Source organism: Argopecten irradians, chromosome 13, assembly GCF_041381155.1.
Source record: "Argopecten irradians isolate NY chromosome 13, Ai_NY, whole genome shotgun sequence".
NCBI lineage: Eukaryota > Metazoa > Mollusca > Bivalvia > Pectinida > Pectinidae > Argopecten > Argopecten irradians.
Window position 1 is genome coordinate 23,465,613 of NC_091146.1, and position 14,495 is coordinate 23,480,107.

The 14,495-nt window shown below is 32.5% G+C and overlaps 1 protein-coding gene across 2 annotated transcripts in view; it reads right to left on the bottom strand.

Moving 5' to 3' along the window:
- LOC138306125 (mothers against decapentaplegic homolog 3-like) overlaps window positions 1–13,577 on the bottom strand; it is a 56,907-nt gene extending 43,330 nt beyond the window's left edge. The window contains exons 1-2 of one of the 2 annotated variants that reach the window (XM_069246492.1): window positions 13,198–13,577; window positions 8,315–8,362 (exon numbers count right to left, since the gene is read on the bottom strand). In XM_069246492.1, the coding sequence (XP_069102593.1) occupies window positions 8,315–8,362; window positions 13,198–13,403 (254 nt within the window). In that variant the 5' untranslated portion in view covers window positions 13,404–13,577. The remainder of the gene's footprint in view (window positions 1–8,314; window positions 8,363–13,197) is intronic. The other variant, XM_069246494.1, reaches the window with a different exon arrangement.
- Between the last annotated feature and the right edge of the window lie 918 nt (window positions 13,578–14,495).

The following is a 14,495-nucleotide window of genomic DNA, read 5'->3' on the forward strand; positions in this document are numbered from 1 at the left end:
AATGTTCAATTCATTCTAAATTCAACATCTTTCTTATATCCATATGCCTTTAATTCACCATTTTATGTTTTTATTCCATCCCAATGCCTTGTTTCTATGTTGTGACAGTTGTTTTTGTATTTATTTTTTAGTCCCCCCATGGGGGGCCCCTGACAAGGCATCTGACCCAGACAGTATGACCTAGCTGTGTTGCCCTACTTAAGGTCATCTGTCTAGCTGCTGTATGTATAGAGGTACCCTATAGTTCCCCCTCCACACCACAACAAAGACAGACCAGGCATGGCCACACACACACACATATATATCATTATGTAGGCAAAAACATCAGTAGCCGATTACATGATTGGTTCAATAGGGTTTGGATGCCATGGTTACGGTGACCAATTGATTCGCAATTGGGAAATGGAAGGAACTCTTTCCCACTGGAGACTGGGTTATATATAGATATATTGTACATATATGTATGTATTTATTGAGTGTATATGGTATTTAAATAGACTTTCTGGGGAATGAATCACCATTGGGTCTCTAATGCATTAGCATAGGGATATTGTGATCGCATCATTATAGATGCAACAAGGTCAGTCGCATAAGTAGAAAAACATTTCTATACAAGTTATATAAAAAACATTGTTACTGTTCACAAAATCAGGAAAAATATTTACATCCATGTGATTCATGACATGTTTTACAACAAAAACAGGTTTCTTTTCCTTTCATTACCTAGTAATACAGTCCATGAAATTACTTAACTATTCATTATGTACCTTTTGAGATTTTGACTGAAACCAGGAAATGGTCACAGCTTGTTTACACTTTTGCTTTCCATCTCAAATTAAGTGCATTTGAAATTACAGTTAAAATGAAACAAAACATATAGATTTTCCCCTAAAACTATGAAAAATATCACTATTATGTAAATACTACACAATACACACCCATGATATCACATGTTACCACAAAAACAAAAAACAAAATGTTGTTTTGGTCTAATTAGTTAAACATTCCATCAAAAGTCACAGAAATTTAAGGACATGTCAGTTATAGATAGTGGAATAAAGTCGGAGTACCCAGTGAAAAACCACTTTGACCAGTACCTGACATTTGCCCCACATGGGATTTAAAGTTGCTACCCAGAGATCGAGGTGGATGGTTTGTGGTGAAATGTCCAGGCATTTGAATACTACTTAGCCACTACAACCTCGATTTTGTCTTTATTTATCTTACATCCATATTAGCAATGACTTTATTACTAATATACATTAATACTGTGGAACATAAATGGAACTTTCTAGTTATCATTTTATTAAGTTAATAAACAAACTGATCTAGTGTCTTTACAAGGGCATGTCTCTTTTAATTGGTCAATTTTATTTTAACAGCCAATCAGCTATAACCAGTAGCAGTGGTATATGATTAATATGCATACACATAAAATAACTCAAAACGAAAGTGGTTTTTTTTAAAACTGACATTTCAAGAAATGATGAAACTTTGACCAACTTACGACATGGATCCTATCCACAGTCATTTAAAAATATAGAAATGTGAAGTGATATGCAAAATGTACAAGCATTCTGAAAATATGTTACATCATTCTTTGTTTTAAAATTCAAAACAAAGATATTGTCACACAAAGAAATAGTGATTAATGTTAATCACAACATGAGAACTACATTGAAGAATTACATGAAAACAGTCGACTTTTCAATGGATACTTATGTATATAAGTGCATAAACCTTGTATTTTCAATCGTGTCACAATGACTCATCCTTTTTATCAAATTTTCACTCAATGCTTAGCTTTTTGACTATGTTTTGTCTTTTTCAAATGTCAATATCATAAAATATGCATAGATATTTGACAGTAAAAACGTACAGTTAGAATCAGTATATGTATATTGAAATATTATTATATTTGAAAAAAAAACACTTAGAAAACACCCTGAACAAAGTTGGCAATAAAGAGGCACAATTTTACACAAGACAATGAATTTACAATAAGACCAACATTCTCAATTAGTTATGTCACCAGTGGACAAAACAGACATGAAAGGGAGATAATTCTAAAAATTTTATTACAGGCAACAGAACTGACATGAAAGGGAGATAATTCTAAATTATATCAACACAGTAGACAGAGCTGACATTAAAGGGAGATAATTCTAAATCATATCGACATAGGAGAAAGAACTGCATGACATTAAAGGGAGATAATTCTAAATCATATATTAAGGGACACAATATTATATTTTAGTTACACTGGGCACAGAACTGACAAAATCAATATTAAACATTTTATTTAACGTCAGTTATGAAACTAAAATTTCAGTTTTTTGCAAAGATTTTTTTGGGGGGAGAAATTCAAATCTTTCAGTCCTTTAAAGTAATTTGCATATATAATTTGATTTCTACAAGGAATCACAGTTTAAAATATATAACCAAGCATGAGTTTCAGTTCTTAAAAAGAAATTAATGATCGCTTTCAAAGGAATTTCAGTCCAACACAAAGAATTCTGTTTCTTTTCAATCCTTTGATACCACTTTCAGATCTTGAAACATTCAAGTTATTTATAGGAGATTTCATTTTTTTACAGCACCATTTTTCTTTTGTAAGATATTCAGATCTTTCTCGAGGGAGACATTCAGTTCTTTACATATTGTACCTACATCCCTCTTCAAGGGTATATTCTGAGAGAAGCTATCCACTGACCTGCTACAATATAACATTAAAGCAAGAATCGTTTAAGATTTTGCTTTTTTAATCTAGACATGTTTGTTGAATGTATGATACTTGGGGAATGATCGAGCTCGGTGATTTATTCTTCAATTTCATATAAGTATACAAAAATCAATAACTACAACCCCGAAGCTGTGTATAAAAACAGTTATTAATACACACAGACCAGACATCAAAAAAATATATGGCTGGTGCTCTGACACCAAAAAAAAAGTGATTTCAGATATTTTTACTTTCATTCTAAGGAATGTCTTATACATATATATAACCTTATAAGCAAATACAGTCAACCAACTACCATTTGTGGCTATCAAATTTTATGATTTCCATTTCATTTATGAAGATTAAAATTCGTGGATTGAAAAAATTGTAAGGAAATTTTTATCAATAAATATAATGTAGATATGAATTTGCTGAGATATTCTTTCGCGAATTTACTGCGATCATGAATTCGCAAAAGTAAATTGTACATGTTTGCATTTACTGTAGAGTGTTGCTGCTAGCATGAACCATGAAAATATACAAAAGTAAAGATATTGTATATTCATATTGAAAAAAAATTAGTTTGAGTCATGCGAAAGTTTTGATCCAAGTGCTATGCACATGGGGTCAATATATTGCAATAAGTATTGCAATACATCAACACAATATCGCAATTCATCTGAATATGCTTTTACCGTATCGTAGCAGCCCTACCAAACATTACTAACATTTGGAGAATTACAATACTTGTTATGCATAGGTTTATAAAATCAAAGAAGAGCCCCAAATGTATTTTTGCAATAATGCCAAAATTCTATTTACATCTACAATACTTATTCCGAAATTGCATATTACAGAGTTGTCTGCACTTGCGGGTAGGTATTGATTGTGACATCATGTGTTTGCCAGCGTAACATCATACTTTTCGGAGAAAACAACATGAATTGCGCTCACAAAACAATGACGTAACAATCAATACCTACCCGCAAGGGAGCTAACTCTGTAATTTGCAAAGACGGAATAGTGCAGTGAAATGAGTACCCGCAGTCAAACCAACAAACCAAATTATGGTCTGCAATTTCATTTCACATTTTTATACACTGATATTAGTAATTACAAATAGAAATGCATATTTGTCAGAATTTGATCTATGGGAAGGGGACCTTTACTGGAAAAAGAGCACTTCTTGCATTCAATAATGCTGTACTCATTTTTGCATATAGAAATAAGTTTTTGTCAGCAAACTTGTCTAGCTCCCTTACCAACTATTCTGGGCCCAGTTTCATGAACATTCTGTAAATATGCTACGCCGCTGAGTCGCTGATGAATCAAAAACAGGAGCAGATGAATAAGTATTTTTTCTTCAGTTACAAAAGTTTCTTTATCAAAAACAGAAGCAGATGAATTAGTATTTTTCTTCACTTACAAAAGTTACTAATTTTACACCATTACCACCATTGAAAAGTTTGAGCTTCTTTTTTCACTTTAAGATAAGAATATTGAAACTATTCAATTGTGTCCCCAAAAAAGTCCATAGCACTATGCCCATATGGAATGGAATACTGATTGCACATGCATCCAATGCAAAACAAATTATTTTACATGTATTTTTGAGTTAATTAGACATATATATATACACTATTCCAATGATGATCGTTGTTAATGTTCTATCGGTGGTGGAGCATCTTATAAGTAATTCCATAACTAACATTATATTATATCCATAGTAAGTATTAAATGTAGAGTTTTCATTCACTGGGTGGCCTTTATAGACTGGTTCATTCATTGAATTTGGGTGGTCTTTATGGACAGGTTTCAGTCTTTGGGTGGTCTTTATGGACAGGTTTCAGCCTTTGGGTAGTCTATATGAAAAGGTTTGATTGTAATTAAAGCAATTTTCCAGAGCAATGATTACAATTTCAATAGGATTGTGAACTAACATTTGTTCAAGTACATTATACCTACACAAGTGAGCTTATAATGATTTTTTGTAAATAAATATGTATCAAATATAGATGGGTTTTTTCTCTCAAGAAATATGCGTTTCACAAGATTTTTGCAATAAATTTGCATTTCACGAGCAGCCAGACCAATTATGTCAGAATTCTGTCAATGTGACATTCAAGTTCCACCAATGACTATCTACAGCCATTTGTACACCATATATCTATATAATAAACTTGGTATAAATGAAAATGAAGTTTTTAACACACACAAAATTGTTTTACCCTGAAAGTAAAAATATTTCATTGAAATCATATTAATTTACATCTATCATAAACTTTACACTAATGAAAAGTATTTATTTCATAAAATATCCACAACATACAAGTTACCTCCTAAAAGTAAAAAAATGTTTCATCAAAATGATAACCATTTATATATAAATCTATAATAAATGTTGTACTTATGAAAAATAACTTTTATGTAGAAAATCCACAATAAAAAAGTTACCCACTAGAAGTAAAACATAATTCATTGAAAAGATAACCATTTATATATAGCTCTATGACCAATGTTGCAGTAATGAAAAATATTTTTTTTATAGAAAATCCACACTATACTTTTTCCTAAAAACATTTCATTACGATGCTCTCAGATGTTCCGGGAATGGCATTTAATGACACGTCGGCCCTACACACATATACCTACTAAAGCCAGAAATCAATAGCCATCAGCTAGCCCCAACACGGACTTCACTTTTTTTCCAATAGCCACAACCATGGTGTGATCATAGATTTTTTTTTACGTACAAAAAAACGAGCTCTATTGAGGAAGCATGTCTTAGGCCTCTATCTGCTTCACCAATAATGTCAGCAATGGCCGCTCGCATGCTCACAGACTCGAGGACACGTCTGGTGTTACCACGGAAACAAGATACTGAGTATACCTACTTTCCTTTTTCTAAAGATATATTTTTATTTTGAGTCAAAGATATGGTGTTTGTGGGTGATGGGTGAGGTTTAGGGGTGGGGATAGGAGACCGGGGGGTAGGGCTGTCTGATACCGGGATGTATACTTATTTATATGTGACGTAATAGGCGTCTACACACACACATATATATAGGTATTGTAACTCGGCGGCACTCCAGCCTCATACCAACAGACCAGTTCAGCTAACTTCTCCACGAGGACAGACCCCCACAACACCGACACGGATACGCCTCCCAACAGGTATGCATAGCGATACTGCAAGCTTTCTTAAATCAGTGTTGTATGGCTTGAGAGAAATTTGCGAAATCTGAATACATACATGACGTAATGTACCAACTAACATATTCACACACCCGCCATTTTTGACCGAATGGACGTTCACCTCCAAAATCAATGTTTTTCCAAGCCGCCAAAAGAACTACCATTTACAGTTAGTACTGAACAAACTACTTCAAACTCTCCGACAAAGTCAATATTATTTCTTTCCTTATTTGTATTATCACATTAAAGTTTCTTTTGAAATTTTTTTATTATCAGAGTTTGCTTTAGTTACCAATATTTTTTGAAGTATTTTGTAAAAGAAATTCAGCTAAAATGAAAGGAACTTGTGGTCAAATTTCCTTTTTTTTGGGGTGAGGGAAAATAGAAATCTTACTAAATTTGAATAACCTTTACTAGAATTGATAACTGAACTGATTTTATAAGAGGCTTGGTTATTGTGAAAGGAAAATTTGGCTTATATCGTAGATCAGAATTTTTGTCTGAGAAATATGTTTGAATTAATGGTATAATGTTTTGCTGGTCGAGATATTTCACGCATTCATTTTATGAATCATTATTAGACAGAGATTTTGATTTGATTAAACCGCCTGTTTAGTTTGATTATAATTATTTTAACATCCTTTTAACAGCCATTTAAGGACATGTTAGGTTTAAGCCAGAGTACCTGATAAAAAACCACCGACCAATAGTTTGTACCTGGTAACTGCCCCACATAGGATTTACCTGAATAATAGACTTGAACTGAAAGGCAGATTACTTGAGATAATATGTCAGGACATCTTCACCACTCGGCCACCACAGCCTACTTTCACATCATCCATACCATACCATAGAGTTTCAATCAAGTTTTAAAAAATGCTCCACCATTGATAAATGGTATTTTTTCACCATCAAAAATAGAAGCAAACGATTCAGTATTTTTCTTCAGTTACAAAAAATAATTATTTGCATCCCGAAAAAAATCTGTGGCAATATATCCTACTGTACCGATGCACCAAAGACAAAATAAATCATTGTTATCTTATTTTTTGTGTTAATTAGACATATAAATACATGATTAAACACTAATTAGTGTTCAAATGATGAATATCATTTATGCTCTGTCAGCGGTAGAGCATCTTTAAGTAAAACGGGGAAATGTGCAATATGTAAATTAAATTTTATCCATTTAATATATATTTTCAACAAAGATAAAAAAAATAATGCAACTTTATTGGTAATCATATATAAATATGATGTTGCTAAACTCATTCACCCCTGAAAATTCATTATGGACTATTCCGGTCTAAGAATTAGAAGAGTTTAAATGTGTCTTCAGGGGTGGATGGGTTCATTCCTGGAAAGTGAAAATGAGAAACAGCACATACACAGTCATAGTATAAATTCACAATATATCATAATAACTGCAGGATAGTATTTTCTAGTTTCTTATAAAGACGAAATTTTCATATCTTGTATTTTCTATATTTTCATTAATACAATATGTCAATGTATCAGCAGCAATGTATTACAACCGGTATATCAGGTAATCAGAATGATGTGTTAACAGCTCCGTCAAAAAAGTTTTTACCTTAAGCAAATGAAGACTTGCACAAATTTTACTGAACATGTGAAAAATACAACAACTAAAATGCATGCATAACACACAACCAAAATAGCACAACTGGAACCAATACCAAACACATCCATTTCAAGTTACTTTGGTCAAATATTACAACATTTAATTTATCATCATATTTCTCTTCATAACTATAATTATAATTCTGCCATCATAGTTATAATCACAAAGGTAAGTTTCTCTCCAAGTATCGAATATCTCTTTTACAAATAAGTTTTATAGCTAAATCTATCTAAAAAAATCTGTAAATTCTGGTCAGAAAAAATCTTGTTTTATTAGATATTCTGTCTTTGCATATTACAAAATTACCTCCCTTTCATGTAAGTTTAGATTGAATTTGTGATGTCATTTTCTCTGTGAGTAATAATCATGTTGTTTTCTTTACAAAATGCGGCGTTAGACCCAAGAGAAATACATAACATTCAGTACCTATATCAAAGGGCAGATAACTCTTTAATACAGAATATAATCCCTTAATCAATAATTATCTTATTTATTTAATGGCAAATAATAAACCTACAGTAGCTTTTACTTATCATAGTAAACCATTATAGAAACCAAAAAGGCAGATAACTCTCTTTGATACAGAACATCATCCCCTTCAATGATTTTCTCGTTTTTGCTTCTTTAATTAACACTAGATATCTCTTATTACATAAATCATTTTATATCTTTTTATTCTTTTAATATCTTTAAAGCACAATAGCAATTTGGACACCCCACCAACAAGTGTTAAAATAGAAAAATGAAAAACTCACTTTTCCATTGCTCTGGCAACCGTTTGAAGGGGAGATCGCGGACCAGAACTGAAATGGATGTGCAACAGAAAAATCGTCATAAACTTAGAAAACTTGTAATTCCTCAAACTAAATAAATTTGACTCCAAAATTTACAGAAATTGTCATAAACTTAGAAAACTTGTAATTCCTCAACTAAATATATTTGGCTCCAATATTTTAATTTCTTTACAAAATTGTCATAAACTTAGTAAACTTATTTATATTTTAATTATAAACAGCTTCAAAATATATCACCAAGAAATAATTATCCTCCTTAAACTCAGCAAAGATATAAATCTTAAAAGTAAAACTTCAAATTAAAATTCTATAAAATAAATTTCATAATCTAGATAGTGGTTATAAAATTTTGATACTGAATTAATAAAACAACTACTGAATCAATAATCTCCCTTAGCCTTTAATCCTATACATGGCTCAAGCTTAGCATCCGAAATTAGAAGTTGTCAATAAATAAAGGGCACCAAAATCACATCCTGTCTTTCCAAACATATTTACCATACTCAATTCAATAAGGCCCCCTCGACCCAATGATTTCAATATCAGGCTGTAACAATCTGATTAAAATACAGATCCTTATAACCACTCCGTTATATATAAAGGATCTGACAATATCCCATAGGGGGTCACGTCCAGATGACCTTTATACCACGTGGTCTTCATATAGGATACATTTTCTACACCTGTCACATCCATTGAAAACGATATTTCGTCCCAGTATACATAAACAATGAGCTTTATTGTGCTCTTTGGGCGAGATGACTACGTAAACCAAAATAATTCTGACAGTTTTTTCAAACTATTTCGTCCCTGAAATTCACTGTCAAAATTTTGCAAGTAGCAATTTGATTGGCCATTTCCAAAGGTCATCTGGACATGACCCCTTATGGGATTTTCTCAGATCCTCTTATCAAACGTAGTGATAATAAGGATCTGTATTTTAATCAGATTGAGGCTGTAACCGGTACATTTTGTAACCCTATAAAGGGCAATAACTCTGTAAACTAATTACTTGTATTATTGGTTACAAGTAACCTAAAGATTTATGATTTACCTGTCAAATTAAGGAAAACAATATTTTCCCAAAAGCATGTAACATTTAACTAACAAACTTGAACACTTATATTATTAGTCAGAAAAAAAGACTATCAACCATTTTAAATCATCATTTAAATGACCTCACCTGATTATCAACCCTGAAACAGTAAGACTAATAATGGTTTCCACATCAATTTACAGAAGTATGCATATACAGCATAGATAAAACCTGTCAAACCAGACCCCTGTCTTATCTGGATTACTGTATGATCCAGTGTCCCAATGGAATCCAGTTAGCACAGGTTATACTGTAAATTATTATTGATCAAAATTAGATGTGTAACATCAGAATAAATAATGCATAGAAATATTTCTGAAAAAATAAACCCTAAGTAAACTTTTTTCCTTGACAATTTTTCAACTCAATTCTATATACATCAGTTGTTAGCACAGAAACATACTACAGTCAAAGGGAGATAATCCACTGTATAAAAAATCTAATTTCCAGTAAAGACAATACTTCGATCTACAAACCAGGAAAATTAACTCTTATAGTATAAAATCTTTGTCATTGATTTTCATGTATTTCTTTATTATTGATTTATTTATAAACCTGCAAGATTAATTACATAATTAATCTAAAACTTAATTATATGGATGAAAATTCAGGAATTTCCCTTTATTCTATACCTGTAGATAGATGGACTTATCCACAGGGATCTCCCTCTCGGTTTTAATTTCGGAAGTCCCAGGGACTCCTAGGTTTCAAGTTTGCGAGTCCCTTGTAAAAGCATTGGAGTCTTTTCGTTAAATTTCATTGTAGAACTTTATATGCTGTACAGAAAATATATCTTGTACTGTAATAACAGTATATATATATATACTTTTGAAAAAATAGACAATTATTGATTCTACTTTATCTTATTGACCTGTAATTTTTATTTTAAATTCATTCCACATCAAATCCCAAGGACTCCCATCATTTTATTTTAAGAGTCCCTAAGTTTTTTGTGGGTCAGAGACGTACAAAACCTGCGTCCGAGAAATCCCTGCATCCGACAATATGCATCACCATTGTACATATAGTTTGTTTAAATGTTCTGCATGTGTTCATCGTCAATGTTTTTGTGTGACAGTCCTCAAAATAGGTTTTTATTTGTTCTTTTTTTGTCTTGATAAAGGGGCAGATCACCTCAAAAATTTGACAATGTTTTGTCCACTTCACTGTAGGAATTACTTCTATGCCCCATAGTAGATAATTAAATTAATTATATATTGCATTGCACATGATTGTACACATAATACTATTTATGATTAAGGGTGACTGTTAGTATGCTATAACATACCAAACCTCTACTTGGCTACTTGATTTTAGTGTAAACTACAAAAAAAATATCCAACTATCTGACTCTATAGCTTGGTGTACTCATATATTGTTGTATTCAGCTTTCAATGAAATGGAAACATAACAATTATTTTCTAATGTATAAAATACAATTATGAAAATATATTTCACAGTTTTAGTAAGGTCCTTTAGGAAACTTCTTCGCCTCAAAGGATTATTGGGTTTTTTTTTTAGTTTTGTTTATGTATTACATTTCAAATCACAAAGTGAGAGTTCATAATTGATAAGACTTGAATGAAATATATATGTGTGTGTGTTTGTGGTATGACAGAGACCCCCTGTGAGGGGACAATGTTAATACAGGGCATCCATTAGCCCCCTAAGAGTATGTTTTTGACTCCCAAAACTCATATTTGACTCTTGAGTTTAAAGCACATGTCTATTTGCAATTGTCATATATTTTGACTCTTCAGGTTTCTGAGAAATTTTGATTTGACTCCTGAATCTACTGAAAGTCAAATGTACAACTGGATGCCCTGTCAATATGAAGACTGACCCCTGGAAGGCAATAACCTGGACAGCTTTCAAATGTATTTTGTCTGTAAATTAAAATATGTGTTTGTTGAAAAAAAAACAAGTAAAACATTTCATATCAGCTTCAGTTTTGAGTTATTTCACTGAGTCTTCATGGGTATATGAGTTAACATTAACTTCTGGGTCACAAACCATTTCATTAAAGATGCTCCACCGCCCACAGAGCATAAATGTGATTAACTATTTAAGCAATAATTGGTGTTCAATCATGTATATGTATGTATATCTAATTAACACAGAAAATAATATATTTTTTGTTATTTTGCCTTTGGTGCATGCACAATCAGTTATTCATTCCATATAGAATATAGTGCCACGGAATTTTTTCGGGATGCAATTAATTATTTTTCATATTTCTAACTTGAAATAAAATTAGAAGCTCAAGTTTTTCAATGGTGGTAATGGTGTAAAGTAAGTAATTTTTGTAACTGAAGAAAAATACTAAATCGTCTGCTCCTGCTTTTGATAGTGAAAAAATACCATTTGTCGGCGGTGGAGCATCTTTAAGATTAAGGGGAGATAATTCTGTTTGTAGGGAGATATTTGAATCCAATAGGCACAGCATTTTTAGAATGCGACTATTTCATGTACCACGTGATATAACCAATAACGTTTGTGCAGAACTAACATATCTTAATTAAGTGGTGATGGAACATAACTACTTGTAATCTTCGCACTGAAATGATGTTAGTGCAGGATATCATCTTCTGACCTCATTCCATCACCAATAGAAACAATGTATAGTCCCGCACCAACGTTATTGGGTATCACATGGTACGTGAATTAATCCCATTATAAATGTATATCAAAAACTTCCCTAATCATAATTAAGTTCACAATCGTCTTCGAAGTCATAGATCTGCTAACATAATTTGCTAGTCAGAATGAAGATCAAAACATTTAATGGTGTAAATTAGCTATATCACATCAATTTCAATAGTTCTCAGTTTTCATGTCAGCAAATTATCAGTTCAATACATAATGCATAGGTTACCATACCAATAGGCACCCCACTTTATTTCACTTAACTTCATATTAGCACATTATCTTTCAGGAGAGGCAATTTCCGGGGGTAACTTTTCTATACCATCTGTATGCTATCAAGTATACTGTGTAATTTAGCCCAAATCAGGTGGTACCATTCAACCGGTATAAAGTACCAAGTACCGCCCGATATTGAAACCCCTGCTTTTTCCAAAGAGACTTTGCAAAATCTTATCAAGGTACCTGTGCATTCAAAATAACTTTACATTATTTTTTTTTATTTTTTTTTTGATAAATGCTCAGAATATAAAAATCGCTAGGCTTCTTCATAGCCAATACCTTGCTGAAATCACATGCCGTGGAAAAACAATCTATGACAATGCAACTTTTGTGTATGATGTGGAACACATTATTTCGGTAAAATATCTTCTCAAATTAATTTGTCATCATGAATCTTGAACGTCTTCATCTTTTTTAAAATAAGTGGAGGTAACTCAGGTAAAGCAATTGTATCAATCTGTATACGTTTTATAGACCTACACATCACGGAACGAGAGTGAGCTTTCACAATCAAGATGAAATGCATAGCATTGTCAACTTCGCTTTAAAGCTTCAAAAAAGAGATCGTTAGGGTCATGGGGACGCTTGTAAGGGACGCAAAATCATACCACATAGCTCCGACATCACTACCTGCAAATCTTTAATCTTAAATTACCGTCTGTGTTTACCTGTTTATCACTGATCTTAACAAGTAAACACGATATAACAGCGTTACCCCTTAGGCGCCTCTCAAATAACTCACTCTAGTTTTGTTTGGTAGCCGCCATATTGAGAACCGATTCTCTTTCAATTCTCTCGAAAACGTATCAGAATAAAAGCTTACCTTGGTATGGTTATACATTTAGTATTCAGTTCCTGAGTTGTTATGGCTTTCTCCAACTCATCCAGTCCGCCTGTCTTCTTTAACTTTTTCACGAGACTTTTAACGGCCTTTTCACTCCATTTATCCTCGCGTTCGGAGCTGTCCCCCTTTTTAAAACCGAGGAGTCGTTTGATGATTGGGGGTGTAAACGGTGACATTGACGTCATCCTGGAAAAGAACTTGTCCCACGGTTTCCCGGGGTCTCAGTTAACCTCCCGACCTGTTCTGATCCGTGAGAATGACACTCTACCAAGATAAACAAACAACGAACTCCATCTAGGTTCGTATAGCTGAAGCTCCACGGTCAATCAAGGCGACCCCTAGCGGCAAACAATTACGCTCGTTCTTACTGTAATTTCCTATAAATAAACTCACCGGATTGCGAGTTTGAGTGTTACCAGTCTCAAATGTTGATTTAACGGTTATTGGGTCATATTGAAGCACAAAGAAATTGTTATATCACCGAGTACTGTATATTACCATAATGTATCAAAAAGCATCACTGAAATACAATGTATCGGTACCGGTTATGACGGACCGTTTCCGGATTTGGACATAGTTACTTTTTAGCTAATCAAAATGTCAATATTGTGATATAAAACTACCTAATTACCTTTTATATTATCAATATGAAACATTATTCTTATTATTTGAAAAATTATAAGAAAAGTTTTAAATAATTCATTTAATGATATATTATCATTAGCTAGATAATTGGACAGGTGCCCGTTTATGATTTAATTACTTGAACAGGTGTTCAGTGTAAACTAATATTTTTCCTGATTTTTTTTCTCTATCACGATTCAACCAGTCCACAGCTCGCTGAGATGAAAATCCTTCCAACCTACATCGTACATGTATGAACGTACATGTAGCTATAAATGTATGTTATTCTTTGTATAACTGTTATATAATTAAAGAAATTTTGTAGCCGAAAAAAAGTTCGTTTGCAAGATTGTATTTTACTTTGTAAGTGTATTTTTAATTATATCGAATTTTTATATAGACCCCTAAAATTTCTTTTTTCTTCAGCTAGAAAAAGGTATATGGACAAATTAGTGGATCCAAAACTAAACTGCAACTTAATTAAATTATATTCGGACCTACTAGTTTAACGTGTTCCATATAGATTTAGATAGTCTGGCGCGGATCGAAGGGATGGATCCCAAAGGAGGAAAGGAAAAAAGGAACAGAGTAAAAAGAAAAAGAGAGAACAAAGAAAAGAAGGAAGAAAGGAAAAGAAGCTAGAAAGGAAAAGA